We start from the raw sequence: 22,939 nt of genomic DNA on the forward strand, positions 1-22,939 counted from the left end.
TCTCTTCCCCAGCGTGCGGTGATCCTGACACTTCGAAACGAGCGCAACCCACCTGACAAGCCCGAAACATGCGCATCCCCGTTGCTCGTTTCGAACACACGGTTCACGCTGTCTACAGGATCGTCTGCACGTTAACGTCAAACAAGCCTTTGTTCTCCATGGCCCAACAAGCTGACTCTTGCGTGCGTGCCTTGTGGAGAAGGCGACGCGTGTTTACGCAACGCCTGCATGCAATGCCTCAGGCGCGGTGATCTGAGGCCGCAACTGGGTGACTGGTGTGGAGTAGCTGACCAGAAGTGGAGAGCACACACGTCAGATCACAGCATTCGTTAGGCCAAGACGGGGGCATAGGATAATATCTGCAATGTGGTTGGCCAGCAGGTACGACATGATGCGCGATAGGCGGGCGTTTTGTAGAAGGGATCTAGGCCGGCTGCCGAAAGCTGAATTGTGGAGTTGAGAGCTGATGGTTGGAGAGGAGCATGTTAGCAACACCTCGAGACCTCATCACGAGGAAAGGCTTATCGCACTAGGTCGCGATACCTGCCAGTCGCGGACCACGGAGGCTGGTATTCTGCTCGCGAGTGGGTGGTCGTTGTGAAGAGACGAGATATGCAGCAAGCACGTCTTTTCTGTAAACAACGTGCGCACCCCACGCCTGTATCACGATCCTCGATGCTGACAATCGCCCGTCTGGCGTCGAGCAGGCAACGCGTAAGCAGGCAGAGTGGGTCCATGTGTGTGGTCAATCGAAGAAGGCAGGGGGCGTTGTGCACGGCCTGGGCAGCCGAACGTGAAACGAACTACGGTAATACCAGACGCATGCCTGCGCAGTCTCAGCCTGTCCGCTTTGACGCGGAGGGCGGCGTTTGAGATTGATGCACGAGAGGCCAAGAACGGGGTGGAGGGGTTGTGAAGGGTAAGCGCAAGCGAGGCCTGGCGCGGGAGTCGCATGACGAAGAGAGAGTGACGGCTGTCATCATGACAGAGCGTGAGGACTGAGCGAATTGCAAATGGTACATTTATCTGGGCGAGGGATAGAACTCTATGAATTGGAACAAGCATGGTCCGGAAAAGCACATTTGCTCCAACGACTATCGTGCTTGACAAAGCTTACCCCAGACACGTTCGCTCTGATGTACAGCAGCGAGCCATGAAAACAAAAGATGGTGCATCTCTTCTGCCTGTGCTCCCACACAAAAAGAACAAGCTTCTGCGTAGAGGCGGTGTCTTCTCAAGACTGCCGCTTTCTGGATAGCCGCTCGTACAAGCGCGAGCTAGAAAAATAGAAACAACCACACCTCCATTAAAAACCAACACATAGGCTCACACGCGCAGCTACACGGCTCCGCAGGCTGTCCAGTGTCCAGCCCCGCCACGCCGCTTTCGCCGGCGAATGCATCCCATGATCCAGATCTGTTTGGACGCAGTCCTGTTGTTGGCCCTCAGGCGTCTTATCTCGATTGCAGCCCTCGGCCAATAGCCGTCACATACACTGCTGTCTGCAGCTGAAGCAGCGCAGACCAGGGTCCAACAAGTGCGCTCAGGGTGGGCCTGTGAAGATCGTCGTCGCAGCAGCCGGGCAGCGCCTCGACTCCTGCGCTTCGCTCCCACCCGCACGTACGCAACCAAGGAATGCCCGGAACGTACCATGGCTTGGCCTGTGCGCCTGTGTTGGACCCGCTTCGTGCGAAAGAAGACTGCGTTGACGCGGGAAAATCGTGTGGTGAAAGGATCTGTGTTATAGTTTTCTTGGCTTGTAAGCCAATACTTCAACGCACGTTTTCCCACTTGTCTGCGATCTGGATTTTTTTTGCGGTGCTCTGACTCTGCTTCTAGCCTCTAACCTTTTCCACATCTACGTATTCCCAAGTCCCGACTTGCTTCCCACCTTACTCATTTAATTACCTGTCTTCCCGTTCCTGGCTGGTCCGCCCACGTGTTTGACATACGCTTGTACATGTAATCGAATCTCGGAAAGCATTGAGCCTCAAGTGGTTTTATAAGAAGGATGCGCCGCCAACTTCCTCCAAGTCATCTCAAGGTCCCGCCTGGTCCCCATGCCTTTCCACGACAACAGCACTTTTTGAGTCAGGACACGGTCGTTGTAAACTATTACTCGGGAATTGAAAAGGCTATTCCTGTGATACCGTCTTTACCGGGATTTAGGACAAGTGCTGGTATGTTCACTATTTTTCGTTGGGGGTGTTGATGGTCGTGTGCTCGGTTGCCGCGACTGGGGTAGTGATGTCAAGCATGCGGCGACATAGACGCGCGAGATCGGGTGAGAATACGAGCTAATTTGCAAACAACAGCATTCTTGACATCGCTGAGCGCAAACCTCAGAATCGACCCTGATCTGCCCTCGCCGTTGCCAACACCAACGTCATTTCGACTAAACAACTTCTGCCAAGAGTTTCCATCCACGTCGCTATCCTACTCAACAACACCCGCGCAGTACAACCCGTACCCTTCGCCTGCCGAGTCCCAAGCCATGTCGTCTACTGAAGCAGATGCGCCGGCTAAGTCACCTGCCGACGAGCTGCCGCAACTCTCCACCTACACTGCCGAGACAGAGGATGATCGCATTGAGGGCTTACGCTTGGTGGCAGACTCTGTAGCGCAGCAACGCCAGGTCGCGAGCAGGGTCATGCTGTTCCACCCCATCTCGCTAGCCGCCTACTTTACCATTGTCGCCATTGCAGCTCGACTCACGCTACGCTGGTACGAAGACAAGCTGATGCTTCTCACGACTATTGGCGGTATCTCAATGACTTTCCTCATCTTCATCCGATGGATGACTGGTGGGTACATTGGCATGGCCGAGGAAATTAACATGGAGTGGCTGGGCGATGACAGGCTCATCGTAGTGAAGTGGGGTGAGGATGTCATTGGCTCCTTGGTCCTGGGTTGGGCCGATAACGACGCCGCGAAGAAGCGTGGCCGGCGAAGGAGGGGCAAGGCCGTTGTGCGTGCTTGGACTGTAAAGTTGAAGTACCGCGGCAAGGGCGTTGGCGAAGGTCTTCTCGAGGAAGCCGTCAAGGTGGCGGGAGAGCGTGGTGCAGATGGCATTGTCTTTGATGCTGACCATGCCAGTAAGTGCAGACCTACTCATATTCGCAGGCCACTGCTAACAGCACACCAGATTCCAAGCGCGTTCTCCCTGCCCTCTTCAACGGCTTCATCGACAAGCAAGACGCCAAAGCTGAAAAGGCCCTACAGAAAGTTGCAGATGCCAAGGGCAACTTTCGCCAGCGCCAGAGCTCTCCCACCTGGGGCAGCAGATAGACACATGTCACATTTCATTTGTTAGGACAGCAGGTGGTGTCCTGTCGTCACGTTATTGCGGCGACGAGTTTCTTTTGGAAGATACCCCATCCTCTCGTTGATGATACCCCAAACGATCGTTATCGTTGCTAGCATCAAGTTTGCTGTACTTGCTTTTCCTTGTTCCTAATTCGGCATCGAGTCCTGTCATCATCGCCAGATAGACTAATAGACGATACAACGGCCTTTGTTGATAAACTACCATGACGATATCTAGCAGGATTAGTTGCATGACGCCCGACTCCGCTACCCCGGTGACTTGCTTGCCGCCCCAAGCTGAATAGATTGATATCCACTGATACGCATTGCATACCCGACTGTTCCGCGCACTCCGGAAACCTTGTGGTTGTAATCCGGGCTGTTCTTTATCGCACCGTCCCTTGCGATCCACGCGCAAGGGCGAAAACAGTCGGCATGTACTGATAACGGTGCATAACCTTTCGCTATCAGTACCTTGGCGTCAGCTTCCGGTTCGTTAGTAGATTTGCCCCGCGTTGCTCGCTACTGCCCCTCCATGTCAAGAGGACCTCGGGAGATTACACTTTCCAGGCTCTCGCCAAGAGTGCATAATGCATGCATGCGTAACCGGAGACGATGGCTTAGCCCAGCGCCAGTGTCTGGGTAGATCGGCTCTTACAATGATAACGGCCCAAGCTCAACACGACAAATGATACCATATGCACTATTGAATGACTGCTCCTGTTCGCTCCTTCATCGGCCTGCAAGTCAAGTGCATGTGAAAGCCGCGAGAAAGCTTTGCACAGAACCGCCCGTGTAAGGCTGCACAGTGACAGTCTCGGACTCCGAACCTGCCCGGCTTCAACGCGCGGCTGCACCAGCCTCTGTATCGCCGTCAACGGAGCTCGCTGGATACTCCTCGCGCAGCTGCAGTATGACTTTCTGTGCCACGGTCAGTATTTTTGGTACGCGCGCAGAGCAGACTACGGCTGTAACGCGAACAGAGCGAACCGCGCGCGAGGCGAAATGCTGTTACAACTTGCTGTGCCGTACTAGGTACGTACCGCTAATGCCTCCGGATTCGCGCCGTTCTCGATGAGCGATACGCAGTAAGATAGTTGCTGGCGATCAAGATGCGTATTCTGGGACTAATGTCAGGTATCAGGCACTTCAGTGAGGCGCAGTGCTTCGTACTAGCAGTGTTGCGATTTCATGCAGAATGTCAATGACTTCACGAGCGGCCTTTCGACGGGCGTCGGCTGATGACTGCTCGGCTGCTGGCATCTTCGGTGTTTAGTATGATGCTTGGCGTTTGCGATTGCACGGGTGTGTAGTTTGGGGAATCGTCTGTTTACGGTTGTTGCCAGACTTTCGTGGAAGTCGCGTCTCCACGCGCGGCGCCTTTCCGCACGTGAGACTCCACACGTGATAATCCGCACGTGAAGCTTCGCACGTGGATTTCTCGGCATTTCACTGCCTCTCAGGTACTCATCGGAAAGTCGGACTTGTCGTCTTTTACACCAACCGCCAATCAGTCGAATTGACTCAACTACGTCTTCTCTGCGAAAGTGTAGCGTCGCTTTTCGGTCTCTGGGAGGCCTACTGTATTGCGATAATCATTGTACATCCTCTCTGCATCACCCAGCGTCATCGATATCCGTAATTCTGAGTCGCCCAATTGATTTTTCAGCGCAAACTGCAGTGAAAGTGACTAAGTGCAGCCTCTATTTACGACGCGCAGCACAGTCGCACTCTCGCGCAAGACCCGATCCGACTGGCTCTGTCCAAATAAAGCGAGTTGGTAATAAGAGTAACCAGCCTGCGAGGCACAACGCGAACAAGAGGACTTTGTACGCATTTGATTCAAGCTGTTGCCTGACTGGGTTTCGCACAGTGTGAGAACATGTAAGAACGACCTCGGGATGGAACAGACGACAACAGAGGAATGCCACTAGAGTACCTAGGTAGCATGTAGTAGCCCCACGTCCTAGTGAACGGTGCCCGCGTTCGCTCTATAAACTTGCAAATGAATCTTGTAACTAGAACCAACCAACAACCGATACGTCAAACATCAATAAGTTCATCTTCCCCACGAAAATACGTCTCAATTTCTCCCTCATTCACCACTTCAAACACGTCCTTGAGCATACCGGCGGAGAACTTGAACCATCCATTCCATTGTGTCCCCCCCCCCCCCCCCGTGCCGTCCCTGTATTTCGCAGTGAGAGCCACCGGCTTCTTCATCTCCATGTAATCCCCAGACAGCAGCTTAGCAAATGTGTCGTCATCTGCATCTGCATCAAAGCTCTCTAATGCCTCGTCATCGATGACCATACACCATTCATATTTTGGACCAAACAGTCCTTCTTCGTTGTATGCGTCCTGGTAGCCAGGCTCATACAGTCTCTCGGAATCGAGTATGCGAGCACAGTGTATGCGGAAATGAGTGCATACCTCGGAGAGCGACGCATTGGGCATGGTAGCTGCAGGGACAAGACGTAGGGCGTCTATTATGCGTTGGTTGTAAGATACGGAGTAAGAGTCGCGCAGGTTTTCGGTTGCGAGGCCGTGGAATTGGTCTAGTAGGTTTTGGAAATAGGTGTTGTCGTCAACCAATTATGCAGCGCATTAGTCACTCCCGTAATACTGTAGAGTAAAAAATATACCCGCTGTTTTGTCTGAGGAGCTTTTTTGATCAGAATCGACCTCTTCTTGCTCTTGTAGGCGCGTGTAGGTGGCGTAAACGTAGAAGCCCCATGTTGGGTCGGGGCCGGTGGTAAAATTGTTCAAAAACTCCTTGCATCCTTTCTTCTCATCGTTATATAGTCCCATAGTAGATTCTTTTGAGTTGTGTCTGGTGTGATCGTTATTAAAGGCTAAGGATTAAGAGTGCACGAAAACATAGAAGGCAGAAGTCACCTTAGCACTAAATGAGTTCCGGACCCTGAGGCTGGAGCGTGGCTCAATTACCAATGGGTACCCCGCTAGACCCCACACGTGCACCTAAATTCACAATCCTAGCATCTCTCTGACTTGCTATTTGACACTGGTCTCGACATCAGGAAATATCCCCTCAACACGATGGTGTACTATTTCTCCTCCAACACTGTGTCCCCGGCAGCCTTCATCTACGTGGGCAAGGACAAGGTTGAGAGTACGTACATTTCGGCTCGCTTTTGCACTTCAAAGGGTCAAACGGCTGCAGTCCCGCATACTGATCGCATCCACAGATGAAGAGCTTATCAAATACGGCTGGGACGAAGATGTCTGGTTCCACGCAGACAACCTGTCATCAGCGCATATCTACGTCCGCTTACCCGAGGGCGAAGACTGGGAGAAGATGACCAAAGAGCTGCTGGTGGACTGCGCGCAACTGACCAAGGCCAATAGTATTGAGGGCAACAAGAAAGACAACGTCACGATTGTATATACGCCTTGGAGCAACCTGAAGAAAGATGGCAGTATGGCAGTGGGCCAGGTTGGGTTCAAGGACCAGCGAAAGGTAGACACGTCCAGGATTCATGTTCCTTGCTTGATGACTACTTGATCTCAGCATACTGACATTGGGTCAGGTTAAACGCATACACGTGGAGCAGCGAGAAAACGCCATCGTCAACCGTCTTAACAAGACCAAGGTTGAAAAGTTCCCCGATCTGAGAGAAGAGCGAGAAGCAAGGCGGGCTGAGTTGAGGAAACGAGACCAGAGCGCTCTGCAGGCCAAGGTATGTATGCTTTCAGAATTTCGCCATTCTACTTAAGTTTCTCTTTGTCGCGTAAGCTTTCACACGCCTTTCCTCTCATGGTCTGTCATGTCAAACTCAATCTCACGCGCTACTCCCACGCATACTCATGCGGCCGTTCCTCTTCCAGTTGACTCGTAAAATGGCAAAGGCCGAGGCTAACGGAATGCAGCGTAAGGAGGAGGCGCGTATAGCCAAGGAACGCAAGGAGCTCGCATGGCGGAGAGATCATGCATACGACGATGTCATGACAGAGGAGAACCTGGAGCAAAACTCGAATGAGAATCGCGATGAAAACTTCCTCGACGATTTCATGTAAATGCCTTGGCGTACTTTGCATCGTGCATCAACGTGGGTGCGACAATGGCTGTATCGCAATCATCTCAGCCTGGCGGGGTCACCTCAATTGGGATCGCGAACAGTCGTGGCTGGAAGGCATAGGCCCATGCTCTCGTTTAGCATGCGGATATTGTGGTTGAAAGTATCGTACGCAGTGGTCTTGATTTCGACCTCGTCGCGCGTTCTGGGGGCGTCAGCTATGCGGCATCCAGATGGGGCAGAACAGGCTGCCCAGGTGGCTACATACAGATTCCTTGGGATGTACTTTAAGCGACCTCCGTTGTTCTGCACCCACCATACAAACAAAAGGTTTTTCAATATCTTGTGTTCTAGCCCACTTTCTTTGGCCGCATACTGCAGGAATTCAAGCGTGTTGCGGATGCGCTGTGGATCATATTCGGCAGCGGACCCTTTGCGAAAGGCGATGCGCATGCGGTCGCGCAATGTATACCGAGCCGACTTCGAGAACTGAATAGCCCTCAGACTATGCCGGTACAGGTGCCTATACGCGTGAATGACTTCCTGTTGTGACATGTTCGTGCATGACGACTGCGACCAGTCTGAGACCTCGGATCATGCGGCGTCGGAGAAAGGTATTGCCGGCGCTGACAACCGCCGCCAGTGCCCAACCTCGCCCACTCTCCTCACTCATCACACATACCACCCAACACTCCGCCTGTGCCTCTGCATCGACTGGGGTTTGTAGACACGCAATCTGGATTCATTCTGGACAATTGCACGCTATCGTGACTGCTACGCTTGCCGTATTAATCACTAATTTCGCCGAATCAAGGCCACACAGGGTGCTCCGTCATCGAGTAACGCCACATTGCCCTGGTCCGCTGTGGGATCTATGCACACCATTTGAAAACCACTGCCATGACCAGAGTATATCATGCGCGTCCGCAACAGGCGCCGCAGCGCAGCAGTACGCTTGACCAGTCGCGCGCCGCTGTCAAGAAGAAGAAGCCCTACAAGATCCTGCTAGAGGCCGTAACACAAGAGAAGAAAAAGCTACATTCCATTGTCCGTAGACGACACGGTTCATCGTCCTGCAACGCCACTAACTGTAGAATAGCTAACATACGCGTCCAACGCCCCCACTGGCTTCGGCTTCATCCCAGCCGGCCACCCAGAGTTCACCGAGTGGTGCAAAGAACAGTGTCGACAGCGCAATCTTGATGTGCATGTCGTTTCCGTGAGTATTACTCTCCAAGCCAATGGGCCGTCTACTGATAACCTCGCAGGCCAAGCCGAAGAACAAGACCCACTCCGACCCCGAGAAGCTATCCCATCACGTCCACCGAGTCGGACACCACTTTCCTATCCATATCATTGAACTTGCATGCAGCAAATTCGGGTACATCTATGACGAGAGGCGCGGCCTGCGCAAAGACAAAGAAGGCGAGAGGACCAACTGGATTGCTCAGGAGTTTGAAGACTATTCTTCGCGGCAAGTACAGCATGGCCATCCCGCCACTGAAAAGGAGACCAAGGGCCACATCCACGGCGCTGTTCGAGAGATGTTTCCCAAGATCCCGGAGGCGGATCTGCAAGCGATTGTTTCACATGCATTCGAGGAGGGGACAAACCGGGTAGGTAATGCCAAGGAGCTTTCACTGGCCCGTAGAGTGCAACTCGCTGTTGTAGCGCACATCCGTCACACATACACAGACTACGATAAGCTGCTCAAGACCGATGGCTGGTCGGAAGCCCGCAGTCAGGTCGAGAAGGTTTCTCTCGCCAAACTCAAAGAGTGGCGAGATGAAGACGGCAAGCAGAGCGACGAGCTCGAAGAAACCTTTCGCGAAGTCATTGTTCTCGATGATGATGACGATGCAAGCAGCGATGAAGGCTCCATGTCTACGCCCGATGAGCGCGAGCAAAGCATGGAGATTGTGTCCAGTCGTGCTACTGCGCGAGATCTACAGCCCGAGTCACATGCTAACTACTCACGCGTGGATGCACATGACATGAGGCGAGCACCAAGGAGAACCATTGTCCTTGCCCGCTACCCTCCCCCTCCCCCGGCCGTTGGTGTGTCTGGACCTTTGCATTCACAGTCGCAGCAGCCTTTCCAATCAGCTCGAAGGACCATCGATCCGTAAGTGCAGATAACAGCTAACCCCCAACTCACACTCACAATCATAGACGAGCCAGACCAGCCGAGACCGCCCAGAACCTGAAGAGCGCACAGCCGATTGTCCGTGAGATCAACGGCCAACTGTACCAAGTGAGTGTTCAAAGTCAAGCTCCACAAGCAGGAGACCATGGTATCCCAATCCCCACCCTTTTCCAAGCTAACACGCACAGCTCCAACCCATCAATGAAACTCGTGGTGCCCCAAGGTCTCAGTATGATCCTCCCATGCATGCTGCGCCGCGCCGCGTGCAACAAGGTTATGTTCAGCCTCCATCACCTCGTCCCAGTGCCTTTGACAGACCACTAGGGCACACAAGGCGCCCATCGGACCAAGATGTTGTGCTGCCATCTGTTGAACCTGACATGGTTGACTTGACGTCGCCACAGCGTGTTGTGGCGTCTCAGCACCCTGCCCGACACAATGCGAATGCCGCCAGGCCATACAATGAGGTGCCATCACCAAAGCGAAAAGCGCTTCATTCTTTTGCAAATGGCAGCGAGTCTCATGCCGAACAATATACCAAGCGCTTGAGGCCTGTATATCGTGAGGAAGTGCACTCTCTGAACTACTATGATGGCCCGGCAGAGTTCCATTCGAACCAGCGTATAGCGCCCGGCAATGGGCCACGGGCACCGCCTAGGCAGCAAGTTGTTGATCTAACCGCCAGTCCCTACCATACACCTACTAGCGGTGGTAGAGGCTACGATGCACCTCCGCCTCCGTTTGCGGCTGCTGGCCCCGGTGGACATGCATATGCTCCTGGACCACCTCACCGAATGCCCGTACATGAGATGAGGGGTGCACAGTATGATGTTCCCGCTGTCCAGCTACCTCGTGCTTACATGCCTGACAACAGGATGCATGAAAGACGCGCTCCAAACCATGACTACATCCCCTTCCGAGAAGACCAGCAGTCACGTCGTCTTGAAGAAGAGAGTGCGCGGTACTTGAGAAGTGGTGTACGCTATGGTTGAGTGCTTTGACATGCATCAGTAGCAGCATGGGCGGAGTTTTATGGCTTTCCTACGGACGATACCCTTTTCCTTTTTGTCGCGCATCCGGAGCCCTGCATATTGGAGACCACCTGTTTCGTCACTCGACTTTCCATTTCGCATGACTCATTAGCGGCCTCAGCATCTTGTTATTCTGCGTTACCAGGTGGATTATTCGCATTGCAGAGCATCGTCGATTGATTGCCGTACGCCAGTGTGACCTCGCAAGACACGTGTCGGTCATAAATGGATTGCCAACAACTGCACAGTTGAAGGTATATGGAGGATGGAAAACGAAATCATGTATAGATAGCATAAGGCACAGGTGTCTGTGTTAAAAAAAGACGTTACCCAACTGATGCTTCTCTTCAATTGAATGATCCGACATGTCTATGTGGTGCCCTAATCTTTGCATTCACTTGTGCATCTGCGCATACTTCTCCATAACGCGCTCCACCACTTTCTTTACCTCTGCAGCATCCAGTTTCTCCTTTCGGTCGGGAGTGTACACTCCATTGACCTCTTGCTCAATGTCTGTAAGCTGTGTGTACACGAACCCACAGCAATGCCCTCCGTTTACGATTCCCGTCATCATCTTTTCGATGCGCTTGAGCAGGTCTTTGGGATCGGTAGCAGTGGTGTAGCCCCAGTCCCTCGTCCTATCCTCTTCTCCGCCCGCAGGCGCCCGCGCAATATTAACGCCACCAAACTCTGTGCAGATGACTGGCGCACCAGGAGTGTGTCTGGACCCTGGATCAGACAAGCTCTCGATGGGTGCAAGGAACGTCGGTCTGTTCGATTTCGTCTTCATGATCCCTTCCAAGGTCGAGCAAGTCTGTGTCAGCTCCTCCGCATCAGCATAGTCGTGGAACGTAGTCAGATCCGTAAGCACATGCTCCCAGCCACAATTATCGTTGACAGGTCTCGTCGGGTCGAGCACCTTGGTCGCATAGTACAGACTCCTGATATGGTCTCTCTGCTGCTTGTTTGTATGCAGATCCGTGTACGCCCACGACTCGTTGACTGGCGTCCAAGCAACGACACAAGGGTGGTTGCGATCGCGCAGGACGGCTTCGCGCCACTCTTGATCCATGCGCTCGACGTAGGCTTCGGAGAAGGCGTATGCGTTTGCCATTTCGCCCCAGACGAGCAGGCCGAGACGGTCGGCCCAGTAGTGGAACAAGGGATCTTCGACTTTTTGGTGCTTGCGGCAGCCGTTGAAGCCCATTTTCTTTGTTAGTTCAATGTCTAGTTTCAGTGCGGAGGAGGAGGGGGGCGTCATGAAGGTTTCGGGCCAGTAGCCTTGGTCGAGGAAGAGCGCTTGGAAATAGGGGCGCTTGTTGAGACGGAAGGTCGAGTTGTCCCAGTGGAGGGAGCGCATGCCGGTTGTTGTGTGGACTTTGTCGATGAGTTTGTCTTCGCTGTTGTAGAGACGGATGGTGAGATCGTAGAGTGTGGGGTGCTCGGGAGACCAGAGGGCTAGGTTGTTGAGCCATGCTGTGGGGTCGGATTGCGTAGGAGTTGCGGGACTTGCTGGTAGTTGTGAGATTTGCGATTCGGAAAGTCGCATGTTGGTGCTTAGGGATACGGTGTCTGAATCTCGTGGAAGAGCAACCTTTCCTGTGTTGCTGACGAGTACGCCTGCCAGGCTGGCTTCGAGCTCTACACTATACGCGTGTCCAGCAGGCCTTCCGAGGATCTTGATGCTGGCTTCCAGCTTGCCACTCTCGATATCGTTGTTCTTCAAGAGCGTGCCCGTACTTGCGTCTCCAATCGTCACCACAGGCACTGACTCGAGCCACACGCTTTGCCAGATACCGCCGCTGGGCGTGTAGAAGATGCTCTCTGGCTGAGCTTTCCAATACTGTTTCCCACGCGGCTGCGTCAAGTCGTGTGCAGAATCAAATACCCGGATGGTGAGTCTCTGGGTCTTCTCTGTCGTGAACGCATCGGTGATGTCAATGTCAAAGGGAACATGTCCGCCACGATGACCGCCAAAGAATCGCCCGTTGAGCCAGATCTTGGCTTCGTAGTCGACAGCTCCAAATCTCAGCAGTACACGGTTTCCAGCTGCCTTCTCTTCTGCGGTTCTCAAGTCCTCGACAGCCCTCTCGTACCACAACACCTCATGCACACCTTTCTCTGCGATGCCGGAGGCAGGGCACTGGAAAACAAACGGGACCTGGATAGTCCTCTTCTGTTGTACAGTGTGCTCATTCTTAAACTGGTTTCCCTGTAGCAACTCTTGAGTTCCAGCGGCGATCTTGGCCGTAATGCTGTGCGCTTCGGTATTCTCGGCGCTATTTGTGTTGGTGGGGTTGACTGTGACCTTGTCTGGGAGGTTGGTCAGATGCCATCCTTGGTTTAGTCCAACATCGTTGTCGTCGAAGAGGAAAGACCAAGGGCCGTTGAGAGATGTCCAAGTTAGGTCTTCGCGGAGGAAGTCTGGTCTGGGGTAGGAAGGCGGGGCAGTGATTGGCATGTTGGTTTCGCAGATTCTGGGATACTATGTATAGTCGTAGAAAGTTGAACGATGGCTAGAATGAAGACGTGTTTAAAAGTTAGCATTCACGTGAACTTGATGCATCGAGGTGGAGGTGTGGAGAGATAGACTGGGTCGAGTGAGCACCAGGCTCGATTAGGACTAGACGATTGAGTATCATAACGCAAGCTGTGTTTCTGTTCCGTCACCACGAATGTTCAATGCATGGGATTTCTTGAGGAATTCAACTAGACCAAAATTCAAGTGGGAGAATTCAATATCCACATTCCCGCAGGAAGCAGGACCTGGTGCCACAATACAACCCCTCCTTATGACGGGCGACAATGGCAATGCTCCCACAATTACCGCATGGTAACAAACCTCATACTCTCCCATCTTGTAGCGTCCATACTCTTGGTATGCCTGGTATCAGTGCTAGATCAGGTGCCATCATGACCAAAAACTGCGGGGTAACGTCTCCTACGGCTTCCCGCACTGCTTCCCCAGACAGCCCAGTCCTTGAAATAGTACCAGTCGATAGCAGGAACTCTGTACCAACCCGATGCACCTCGCAAAAGCCGGGTGCCGGGAATCTTCTGTGGTACCATCTCGTAACCCAAGTCTACATCAAACTAAAAGCAGTCAAATTAGCATTCTGTTACGAGAAACGCGTCGATGATTGCAGCCTGCTGTAGCGTCATGAACGATGGTTGAATAATATTTTGGGTATCTAGTATGTAAATGGAAGATAGATGTCGACTGCCATGTCCGATAATGATGGTGCTGCAGGAAGGTCTTTGGCGCAACAGCCGTGTCATGGGCACGAAATCCACTTGCTCAACTCACTAATGGCTCGGTGGCCTCTTCTTCCTCGTCGGAGTCGTCGGATATCTCGACGAGGTCTTCGGCGCCGCGCCTGGGCTTCTTCTTGCCGCCTTTGCCGCTCGAGCTGATGGCGTCGAGGAACTCGTTGTTGTCGATCTTGGATTGGAGCTTGGGTGCTGAAGCAACGTCTGCGAGAAACAGCCGGTCGTGGTAGGCGTCGAAAGCGCGCTCGTCCTGCAGATTGGTCAGCTTGTTAGCTGCGAGGGTGGCATGCAAAGGCAACGTACATTCTCGTCAAAGTAGTCGAGCCGCTGCCACTGCTCCTGGTTTGTTGACTTCATAAAGGCCTGTGTCAGCTCTGCGGCCGTGTCGCCGCCCGTCTTCTTGACTTGGGCGAGGAAAGCCTTGGGCTCAGCGACCTTTGCGCCTTCCTGCGACTCCTTCTCGCGGCGGCGCTGGACAGCCTCTAGCTGAGCGGAGGCGTCGATGTGGTGGAACTGTGTGCGGAGCTGGACGAGGCCGTTGCAGCGCGTGAGGTGGAGTTCGTCTGTACTGAGTCAGTCTTGTAACGCAGATGTCGTTGTGCGCTGCTTACTATCGCGGAAAGTGCCGAGCATGTAGCTGGGGCCTTTGTTGTCGTTGTGGATGATCTGGCCGCCAAACGTCTGCGAGTTGAAGACGTGGCCCTTCTCGTTGGCGTCTTCGAAGTGGGTGACGTACTCGTCAAAGTTGTCGTCGTCTTCGGTCGCAATGGGGGCTGCTGGAGCGCCTTCGCCGGCGCCAGGGCGGTTGGCGCTGCGGGGCATAGTGCGCTCGAAGCCAGAGGCGATGCCAAAGGCCTTCTGGCCGAAGCCCTTGGTCTTGCGCATGGCCTCTCCCCAGCGCACGCCGGCGACGCGGTTGTAGTTGCGGTGGATGTTGATGGGCACGTCGACCTCGATGAAGCCCGACTCTTTCTTGATGCGCAGCTCCGAGGGCTGGCTCTCGGTGGCCTTGGTCAAGGGCTGGTCAGGTGGGCGGTTCAGATACTGCAGCACGTAGAGCTGCTGCTCGGCCACCTCGGGCGTGATGTAGACGTCGTACTCGGCCACGACGGGGTCCTCGTCTTCCGTGTCCATGGCCGCTGGATTGGCCATTGTGGTATCAGGGCGCGGTGTCGTGTGTGGGCAGTCAAGGGCTGGGGCCGCAAGCCATTTTGTGGGCGCGTCGGGGCTGCAGGCAAAAAGATTCGCGGTCACCCAGAGTTACAAAAGTTAGGTTAAGCCGCCCCGCAACGCGCGAAGTCGCGTGGAGCAGCGGCCCGTGCAGCTCAATGACGGAATGCATCCGACGACTCCAGCCCGTCGACAGCGACAATCCCCGTCTCTGTCGTCTGAGCTATCCAAGGCTGCACACACTGGTAGAACGTCGCCATGGCCTACATAGCGCCCATCCACCGGCCGAGCAGCGTCCGGCATGCGCTCAAGCTCAGCTTCCTCGCCCCGGACGACGACTGTCTCGTGGTCGCGTAAGCAGCACATGCACAGTGCAGATGCAATGCTAACATGCCCGCAGCAAGTCCAACAGGCTCGAGTTGTACACGCAGACGTCGGATGGACTGGCCCTCCAGCACTCCAAGGCCATCTACGGCAAGGTCACCATGCTCCAGAAGCTCCGCCCGGCGCTATCACCGACCGACCACCTCTTCGTCGGCACCGATCGCTACATGTACTTTACCCTCTCGTGGGACGCCGACAAGAAACAACTGCACACGGAAAAGTCGTTTGCAAGCGTGGCCGACAATGCTGCGAGAGAGTCGCAGACGGGCGAGAGATGTCACATCGATCCAACCGGGCGCTTCATGACGGTCGAGGTGTACGAGGGCATCGTCACCGTCATACCGCTGGTCCAGAAGGGTAAGAAGAGGAAGCAAGAGCCGGACATTGCCCACCTGGGAGACCCGCAGCCCATCAGACTACCCGAGATGTTTGTCCGCTCGTCTGCCTTCCTGCGGCCGCGGTCATTCGACGACAAACCGAAGATGGCCCTGCTGTACGAAGACACACACTCGCAGGTGAAGCTGAAGCTGAGAGAATTGGTATTCGCCAACGACGAGGTGGAACTGCAAGAAGGGGAGACGTGTAAGAGCGAATTGGAACTCGGTTCGAGCCACCTGATACCTGTCGAGGAACCCTCGCATGGTCTCATAGTCGTCGGAGAGACGTCTATCGGCTACTATGACGACGAGAGCGGAGAGCTGCAAACTGAACCATTAGACGAGGCGACAATCTTCGTAGCCTGGGAGCGCATTGACGCCCAGAGATTCATTCTCGCTGACGACTACGGTCGCTTGTACATGTTCATGCTGGTCTTGAACAGCCAAGGCAGCGTTCAGTCTTGGAAGCTCGACGTAATTGGAGAGACGTCTCGGGCGTCTACATTGGTATATCTGGACGCCGGCTACGTCTTTGTGGGATCGCACCAGGGCGATTCGCAGGTCATCAAGATTGCAGACAAGTCCATGGAAGTCGTCCAGACATTCTCCAACATTGCGCCCATACTCGACTTTACCATCATGGACATGGGCAACAGGTCTGGTGAAGGACAAACAAACGAATACTCTTCTGGCCAGGCGCGAATAGTGACCGGTAGTGGCGCGTACCAGGACGGGAGTCTCAGAAGCGTCCGAAGCGGAGTCGGACTAGAAGACTTGGGTGTGTTGGGCGAGATGGAGCACATCTCCAATCTCTTTAGTCTGAAGTCGAGCGCGTCTGCCCAGTACGCAGATACACTGCTGGTGAGCTTCGTCAATGAATCGCGCATCTTCCGCTTCGACCCCCAGGGTGAGGTAGAAGAGGTGGATGAATTTGCCTCCCTGGCTTTGGACGAGACGACGCTAGCTGCGGCGAACATCTCACACGGCCGCGTTGTCCAGGTCACCAACGGACGGGCGCGAATCTGCGACCTGGACGGCGGAATGATCACGTCTGAATGGGTGCCAATCGACGGACAGACCATCACCGCTGCATCGGTCAACGACAGCCATGCCCTCATCTCCTTGGGGGGCGTCACGATTGTCTCACTGAGCCTGACGGACGGTCTGCAGGTGATCAAGGAGAAGAAGTTTGGCGCCGAGAGTCAAGTTGCCTGCGTTGCTCTTCCCTCGGTCCCGGGCTCGATATGTTTCATCGGCTTCTGGAGCAACTCACAACTGGCCATATGCTCTCTCGATACTCTGGAGGCGGTCAAGACTGTTCAGATATCGGAAGACTCTGTCCCTCGCTCACTACTGCTGACACAAATCTTCCCGGAACAACCACCATCTCTCTTCGCTGCACTAGCTGACGGAAACGTCGTCACATATGCTTACGATCCGTCAACACACGAGCTCACTGGAAGGAAAAGCATCGTGCTAGGTACGCGCGAGGCTAGCTTCCGTGCCCTGCCGCGAGGCGATGGCCTCTTCAACGTCTTTGCAACATGCGAACACCCGTCACTGATCTACGCCTCGGAAGGCCGCCTGGTATACTCCGCTGTCACTGCAGAGAAGGCGACCACAGTCTGTCCTTTCGATTCAGAGGCATACCCTGGCTCTGTAGCCATTGCAACCTCAGAAGATCTCCGTATTGCTATAGTAGACACGGAACGGACGACGCACGTCCAGACACTAAAGGTTGACGAGACAGTAAGGAGAATAGCATACTCACCTAGTCTGAAGGCTTTCGGTCTGGGCACCATCAAAAGGATACTGAAACACGGCGAGGAGATTATGCTAAGTCACTTCAAGCTCGTTGACGAGATTCAATTCAAGGAGCTCGACACCTATGCTCTCAACGACGAAGAGCTGATCGAATGCGTCATGCGGTGCGAACTACCGGATGGCTCAGGCGGCGTTGCAGAGCGCTTCGTCATCGGCACGGCATACCTCGACGACCAGAACGCGACTGCAGAACGCGGCCGCATAATTATCCTAGAAGTCACACCGGAACGCGTACTCAAGCCCGTCACTGAGATTGCTGTCAAGGGCGGCTGCAGATGTCTGGCCATTTGCGAAGGCAAGATTGTCGCAGCGCTCATCAAGACCATTGTGATATATGATGTCGAGTTCCGAACGCAGAGTTCACCCGATCTGGTCAAGCTGGCCTCGTTCAGATGCTCGACTGCACCGATCGATGTTACGGTCAATGGTCCCACGATCGCCATAGCAGATCTCATGAAGTCGCTCGTCGTCGTAGAATACACAAAGGGCGAGGCGGGTCTACCAGACAAGCTTGTCGAGGTTGCACGACATTACCAGACCACGTGGGCGACATCTGTGGCCGAGATAGACACGAACACGTTCCTTGAGAGCGACGCGGAAGGAAACCTGATGGTCCTGTACCGCGACCCGAATGGCGTCACAGACGACGACAAGCGGCGGTTAAACGTCAGCTCTGAAATGCTGCTTGGCGAGATGGTCAACAGAATACGCCGGATTGATGTCCTGACAACCTCGGACGCCGTAGTCGTCCCCAGAGCGTTCGTCGGCACTGTAAGTCTTCCTAGCGCTTATCAAACACACATACTAACCTACGTGCAGGTCGAAGGCTCGATCTACCTCTTTGGTCTCATCTCTCCTGCACACCAAAACCTCCTCATGACACTGCAGTCCAACCTTGGCGCCTTGGTGGAATCACCGGGGCACATGGAGTTTGCTAAATTCCGCGCGTTCAAGAACACCGTCAGGGAAGAGGAGGAGCCCATGCGCTTTGTGGACGGGGAGCTCGTGGAGAGATTTCTGGATGTGAGTGAAGAGGTACAGAGAGAGGCGATTGCGGGTTTGGGGGTAGAGCTCGAGGAGGTCAAGGGGATGATTGAGGGGTTGAGACGATTACACTAGAAGATAGACAGGTACATCAGCCAGACTTGAATCAGAGTCCAGGTTACTCGTTGATTAATCAGGGAGAGGAGATTAAACGCACGATTCTATTAACACGCAAATACAGACTTGACTAACTCGTTGATTCCATCGTAAATATCAATCTCCGTCCCTCGACGCTGTTGTCGCTACCATTTGTACCAGTTACTCGTTACATGTCCCATCCCACCTGAACTCCTTGCTTGCTATATGAAAGTACATTCCGAATTCCAGTAAATTTCCATTGCCATCACCGTTCAGACGCCTAGACGCCTAGACGTCTTTACTATCCGTAAACTCACACGATCGTGCTCTGGCATTAGTGTCCACTGCACAAGGCTAGAATATCTACAGTCTTTATCCGCCAATGATGCTGCAGACCTTGGTCACAGGCTCGACAGCAGCAGTCTTGACCCTAGTCTTGTTCTTGTGCTCGTTCTGCTGCTCTGCCTTTTGTTTCTTAGCATCAGTCTTGGACTTGGACTGGGTCTGAGTAGAAGTGTCTTCCGCCTGCTCCTCAGCGCGGGCATAGTCCCTTTTAAGCTTGTTCATCTTCTTGCGCTTGTTCTTCTTTGCAATCTTCTTGGGGACGTTATTGTTGTAGTTGTTGTTGTTGTTCATGTAGCCCTCGGTGCCGTAGTGGTGCCATGTGTTCTGCTGAGGTAAAGAAACAAAGTCAGTTGCTCGTCTCACGCATACTCTATTCATCATGAACGTACCTGGCCGGGAATGCAACCATTTCGCACACCCTGCAGCTCCGTAAACTGGTCTGCAAAAGGTTCGTACTGGTCGGCCCTGTAGTCGACGTAGCCGTTGTAGCCGTTTTGCTGGGGATACCAAGGAACAGCACCTTGGAATTGTGCCGGGCAAGGGGGAGGAGAAGTAAGCTCGTACTCGTAGGCTTGTGTGTAGCCGTTGAAGAGGGGGTACGGCTGGTATCCGTACGGCTTTTGTGGGCCGTAGTACTGCTGTGTCTGGGGCGGAAACTGGGCCTGGAAGTCTACAGCTGAGAGCGGCGACGAGGGGGAAGAGAAGCGCTCGCTGTAGGGGGGACTGGGATGCGCATTTTGGCCGGGAGAAAAAGCGAGGGCAGTGGCATCCAACAGGCTAGGCGTTCGGGAGGTCGGCATTTTGCGCTGGATGATGGAACAGAGGATGGAAGTGGTTGTGGGCGGTGGAAACGCTGGAGGAAAAAGAGCGCGTTCGGATTCTGGGGAGACTAGTGGGTAGCAAGCGAACCAGGTCAATAAAGACTTTGCCCAGAGGTCACACACTCTCCATTACTCCCACAGTGAAAGTGAAAGTGAAAGCGTGTGGTTCTGGATGCGATGGAAATGCACTGTCCGGATCAAGCGGTGATGGAGCGGGAGCGCGCTGGACATGCCGGAGAAGACGGGGACACTTTTATACGGTAACCAGACCGCTTGGATGGATCCGTTGAGGGAATGCCAGCGTGCGATGACGAGAGTAGGAGTAATACCATGGTAATCAGGCGGCGGTCAGGCTCAGTACAGAGGGTCTGGATTGTGTATGCTCACGACAACGCGTCTGCGTCTGGTCTACTTCAGTACGCCATCCTCATCGCTACTATCCCCACCTGTGTTCTTCACGCTGTTAAGTTCGACCCTGTCCTCGCCTTCGTCATCGTCCCTAAAGCCCTCGGTATTCGCATCGCCATCGCGGTCGAGAAGTGGGGCCTCCCCAGTTGTGGCTACCACGCTCTTCTTCTCCGTCTCTTCCCTCATTCCAATAATCACGCTCCCAGCTACGAGCATGGCCGCGCCCAGCCACCACAGCCCCGGTAGGCTTTCGCTAAAGATGATGAAACTGAGGACGGCGGTGACGATGAAGTTGGCAGACGTATTTATGATGCTGACGCGGACGGTCGAGGAAGCAAGCGTAAGGGCACGTGTGAACAGCCCCCACATGACGGCGTTGAAGAGGAGGTTCATGCCGAAAAAGAGCTGCCACCGTATTAGTCGTCTGCGGTACGGAAGAGTGGGAAGGACGTACACCGCGGATCGCATATTCGACAACCTTGTTAGACGCACTCAATCCGAATGCGAGGGCTATGGAGCTTGACCACGAGCCTGTGAGCTCTGTTGTTGTGCTACCTCGTCGTCAGCATGCACCGTGGGCTGGGTCAACGCGACGTCTCTTACAGCTTTGCGAAGACACCATTGAAAGCTGCACATGCGCCACTGGAGATGGCAAGCACCAGCCACGCTGATTTAGTTTGCGGGAGAGACATGGCCGCGGTATTGGACGCTGCGGGGAAAGAGGTCGATGTTGATTGACAGATGTAGGCTGATGATCTGCAAGGTACCGGATGCGCTTCCGCGCTTAGTCAATGTATGGGGTAGTCGATGCAGGTTCATTTCGACAAATGCTTGGCTTTTATTGTGCATACTGGGGAGTTTATCAGGCACTCGTCATTCTTCACGTTTGCATTTCAGCCGATATTCAGTCGAACTTGGACTGGTCACTTATTCGCAGCGAGCAAGTGAGATGCACGTCATAACAATTTCAATTTATCGGCATAAGCCGGCGCAGATGGCGCATCCAATCCCAAACTCCGTGTATGCCATAGGTATCGTGAAAGCCTTGGTTGATCCCTAACGCCAAAAGATGATATCGCACAGCTAGGTCTCGCCGGGGCGCTTTGCATTGCAACTAACAATCTTGACGCGGTCGGCGTGGATCTGGTGTGTGTTGTCGAGCTTGAAGTTGATGTCCTTGATGATAAAGGTCCATACGTCGTCGCAGAAGCGGTAGGTATCAAGATGTCCCTGCAGCGGCGCAAGTCAGTGGCATGCTTCGCCTGGGCGCATGTGCGCAACTGACCTTGAATGTCAGGCGCGACTTGACCTTCTCCGAGAGCACGTCGGCGACGGCCTTGTCAAAGTTCAAGAGGATCTTCATGGCGAGCTGGGGCTCTATGCGGCGCTCGGTAATGAGGTTGTCGAGCGTGTCTGTGAGGGAGCCGCCCAGACTGTAGTATGTTAGCCAGTGCGCGCGGGAGAGGGGGTGCACACGTGGGCGCCGTACCTGCTTCGGCGGTAGAGCTCGTAGTACTTTGTGTTGTCGGTGGCCATGGCGGGCGTGTTTATGGTGGTTTGGCCTGGGGGACGCCTGGCCGGGAAGAGTGACGGGCGCGGAGGCGGTTACTAAGCTGGCCGGCACTAGCGCGACGCGGCTTGTTCCGCCAGCCCAGGTGCATCATCGCCAGCTTCGCAGCGAGTCCATCACGACGAAGCTCCAGCCGCCACTTTTCCCATCCATCTCCGCATCGCCCACCAGCACTCCCAACATGTCTCTTACCTACGGAACGGGCGGTGCGACTGCCGCCCTCGGTGTCGTCGGCTTGTGTAGGTACCGCGCGCAGGGGCGCAGGCAATAGCTAACGACGGCCAGACATGCTCTTCAACAACGAAGGAGAGGCCTTCAACGTACGCACGCGTCTGCACCCCGACGGCACGCACATGGCTGATTGCACCCCAGGTCGGAGCTTTCCTCGAAAGCATTTCGCCATACACATTTGCTAGTGTCGGAATTGCACTCTGCATTGGCCTCTCGGTCGTAGGCTCGGCATGGTACGTCTCGCGCCTGGAATTCTGCACGCACGCCATCTGACTGTCGCAAAGGGGCATCTGGACAACTGGCGTGTCCATCGTGGGTGGAGGTGTCAAGGCGCCGCGGATACGAACCAAGAACTTGATCTCCATCATCTTCTGCGAAGTCGTCGCCATTTACGGTGTCATCATGGCCATCATCTTCTCCGCCAAGATGAACCAGCTCGCCGACCCGGAGCTTCTCTACTCCGGCTCCAACTACTTCACGGGATACGCGCTGTTCTGGGCTGGAATCACCGTGGGCATGTGCAACCTCATCTGCGGCGTGTGTGTAGGCATCAACGGAAGTAGCGCTGCGCTGGCCGATGCTGCCGACCCTGCAATGTACGCGCCTGGCATCTCTAGACTTCTCATTCGCTGCTGACTCGTCCTAGGTTCGTCAAGATTCTGACCATTGAGATTTTTGCTGCCATTCTCGGACTATTTGGTCTCATCATCGGGCTGCTCATGCAGAGCAATGCCAAGGACTTCCAGTGAGCGCACAAGACTCACGAACTCGCCTCCGGGCACAATTACGCGGACTGCATCGAAGCTTGGCCGTACTCAGAACGACGCCGAGAAGGCGTTCAAGTTCAGCTTGTGGAGCTGGTCGAGAGGTTACTGCACGTTATTTGTAGAGGTTGTA

General features: G+C 54.2%; 12 protein-coding genes across 12 annotated transcripts; 5 read left to right on the forward strand and 7 right to left on the reverse strand.

Moving 5' to 3' along the window:
- Positions 1-2,011: 2,011 nt before the first annotated feature.
- ACET3X_002776 (uncharacterized protein) lies at positions 2,012-3,288 on the forward strand (the record flags this gene model as incomplete). Its single annotated transcript, XM_069449556.1, has 3 exons — positions 2,012-2,180; positions 2,316-3,095; positions 3,146-3,288. 3 exons carry the CDS (start codon positions 2,012-2,014, stop codon positions 3,286-3,288), a joined length of 1,092 nt encoding a protein of 363 aa, XP_069309323.1.
- Positions 3,289-4,146: 858 nt separating this feature from the next.
- Positions 4,147-4,569, reverse strand: ACET3X_002777 (uncharacterized protein; the record flags this gene model as incomplete). Its single annotated transcript, XM_069449557.1, has 3 exons — positions 4,147-4,227; positions 4,350-4,427; positions 4,480-4,569. 3 exons carry the CDS (start codon positions 4,567-4,569, stop codon positions 4,147-4,149), a joined length of 249 nt encoding a protein of 82 aa, XP_069309324.1.
- A 1,797-nt stretch (positions 4,570-6,366) lies between these two features.
- On the forward strand, positions 6,367-7,344 carry ACET3X_002778 (uncharacterized protein; the record flags this gene model as incomplete). Its single annotated transcript, XM_069449558.1, has 4 exons — positions 6,367-6,439; positions 6,516-6,787; positions 6,858-7,007; positions 7,198-7,344. 4 exons carry the CDS (start codon positions 6,367-6,369, stop codon positions 7,342-7,344), a joined length of 642 nt encoding a protein of 213 aa, XP_069309325.1.
- Positions 7,345-7,427: 83 nt separating this feature from the next.
- On the reverse strand, positions 7,428-7,796 carry ACET3X_002779 (uncharacterized protein; the record flags this gene model as incomplete). Its single annotated transcript, XM_069449559.1, has 2 exons — positions 7,428-7,548; positions 7,612-7,796. 2 exons carry the CDS (start codon positions 7,794-7,796, stop codon positions 7,428-7,430), a joined length of 306 nt encoding a protein of 101 aa, XP_069309326.1.
- A 447-nt stretch (positions 7,797-8,243) lies between these two features.
- Positions 8,244-10,481, forward strand: ACET3X_002780 (uncharacterized protein; the record flags this gene model as incomplete). The annotated part of the gene is made up of 5 exons (XM_069449560.1): positions 8,244-8,390; positions 8,443-8,562; positions 8,612-9,468; positions 9,516-9,597; positions 9,678-10,481. The coding sequence occupies 5 exons, from the start codon at positions 8,244-8,246 to the stop codon at positions 10,479-10,481; spliced, it is 2,010 nt and encodes a 669-aa protein (XP_069309327.1).
- A 433-nt stretch (positions 10,482-10,914) lies between these two features.
- Positions 10,915-12,981, reverse strand: ACET3X_002781 (uncharacterized protein; the record flags this gene model as incomplete). The annotated part of the gene is made up of 1 exon (XM_069449561.1): positions 10,915-12,981. One exon carries the CDS (start codon positions 12,979-12,981, stop codon positions 10,915-10,917), a length of 2,067 nt encoding a protein of 688 aa, XP_069309328.1.
- Positions 12,982-13,421: 440 nt separating this feature from the next.
- On the reverse strand, positions 13,422-14,942 carry ACET3X_002782 (uncharacterized protein; the record flags this gene model as incomplete). The annotated part of the gene is made up of 4 exons (XM_069449562.1): positions 13,422-13,613; positions 13,828-14,040; positions 14,094-14,353; positions 14,402-14,942. The coding sequence occupies 4 exons, from the start codon at positions 14,940-14,942 to the stop codon at positions 13,422-13,424; spliced, it is 1,206 nt and encodes a 401-aa protein (XP_069309329.1).
- Positions 14,943-15,218: 276 nt separating this feature from the next.
- Positions 15,219-18,664, forward strand: ACET3X_002783 (uncharacterized protein; the record flags this gene model as incomplete). Its single annotated transcript, XM_069449564.1, has 3 exons — positions 15,219-15,313; positions 15,361-18,316; positions 18,365-18,664. 3 exons carry the CDS (start codon positions 15,219-15,221, stop codon positions 18,662-18,664), a joined length of 3,351 nt encoding a protein of 1,116 aa, XP_069309330.1.
- A 375-nt stretch (positions 18,665-19,039) lies between these two features.
- ACET3X_002784 (uncharacterized protein) lies at positions 19,040-19,812 on the reverse strand (the record flags this gene model as incomplete). The annotated part of the gene is made up of 2 exons (XM_069449565.1): positions 19,040-19,339; positions 19,402-19,812. The coding sequence occupies 2 exons, from the start codon at positions 19,810-19,812 to the stop codon at positions 19,040-19,042; spliced, it is 711 nt and encodes a 236-aa protein (XP_069309331.1).
- Positions 19,813-20,241: 429 nt separating this feature from the next.
- On the reverse strand, positions 20,242-20,933 carry ACET3X_002785 (uncharacterized protein; the record flags this gene model as incomplete). The annotated part of the gene is made up of 3 exons (XM_069449566.1): positions 20,242-20,646; positions 20,696-20,792; positions 20,845-20,933. The coding sequence occupies 3 exons, from the start codon at positions 20,931-20,933 to the stop codon at positions 20,242-20,244; spliced, it is 591 nt and encodes a 196-aa protein (XP_069309332.1).
- A 277-nt stretch (positions 20,934-21,210) lies between these two features.
- ACET3X_002786 (uncharacterized protein) lies at positions 21,211-21,815 on the reverse strand. The gene is made up of 3 exons (XM_069449567.1): positions 21,731-21,815; positions 21,527-21,674; positions 21,211-21,471 (listed from the first exon to the last, which is right to left on the reverse strand). The coding sequence occupies exons 1-3, from the start codon at positions 21,775-21,777 to the stop codon at positions 21,325-21,327; spliced, it is 342 nt and encodes a 113-aa protein (XP_069309333.1). The 5' UTR covers positions 21,778-21,815; the 3' UTR covers positions 21,211-21,324.
- A 177-nt stretch (positions 21,816-21,992) lies between these two features.
- ACET3X_002787 (uncharacterized protein) lies at positions 21,993-22,791 on the forward strand (the record flags this gene model as incomplete). Its single annotated transcript, XM_069449568.1, has 5 exons — positions 21,993-22,050; positions 22,097-22,131; positions 22,184-22,275; positions 22,327-22,638; positions 22,689-22,791. The coding sequence occupies 5 exons, from the start codon at positions 21,993-21,995 to the stop codon at positions 22,789-22,791; spliced, it is 600 nt and encodes a 199-aa protein (XP_069309334.1).
- Between the last annotated feature and the right edge of the window lie 148 nt (positions 22,792-22,939).

This window comes from Alternaria dauci, chromosome 2, assembly GCF_042100115.1.
Source record: "Alternaria dauci strain A2016 chromosome 2, whole genome shotgun sequence".
NCBI lineage: Eukaryota > Fungi > Ascomycota > Dothideomycetes > Pleosporales > Pleosporaceae > Alternaria > Alternaria dauci.

What these genes read in the sequence shown, in the direction of transcription:
- ACET3X_002786 (XM_069449567.1), bottom strand. Translation starts at nt 21,777, where the DNA reads ATGGCCACCGACAACACAAAGTACTACGAGCTCTACCGCCGAAGCAG. An exon ending in GAGCTCTACCGCCGAAGCAG is followed by an intron (nt 21,675 to 21,730) that starts GTACGGCGCCCA and finishes AACATACTACAG; the next exon opens with TCTGGGCGGCTCCCTCACAG. An exon ending in AGTCGCGCCTGACATTCAAG is followed by an intron (nt 21,472 to 21,526) that starts GTCAGTTGCGCA and finishes GCGCCGCTGCAG; the next exon opens with GGACATCTTGATACCTACCG.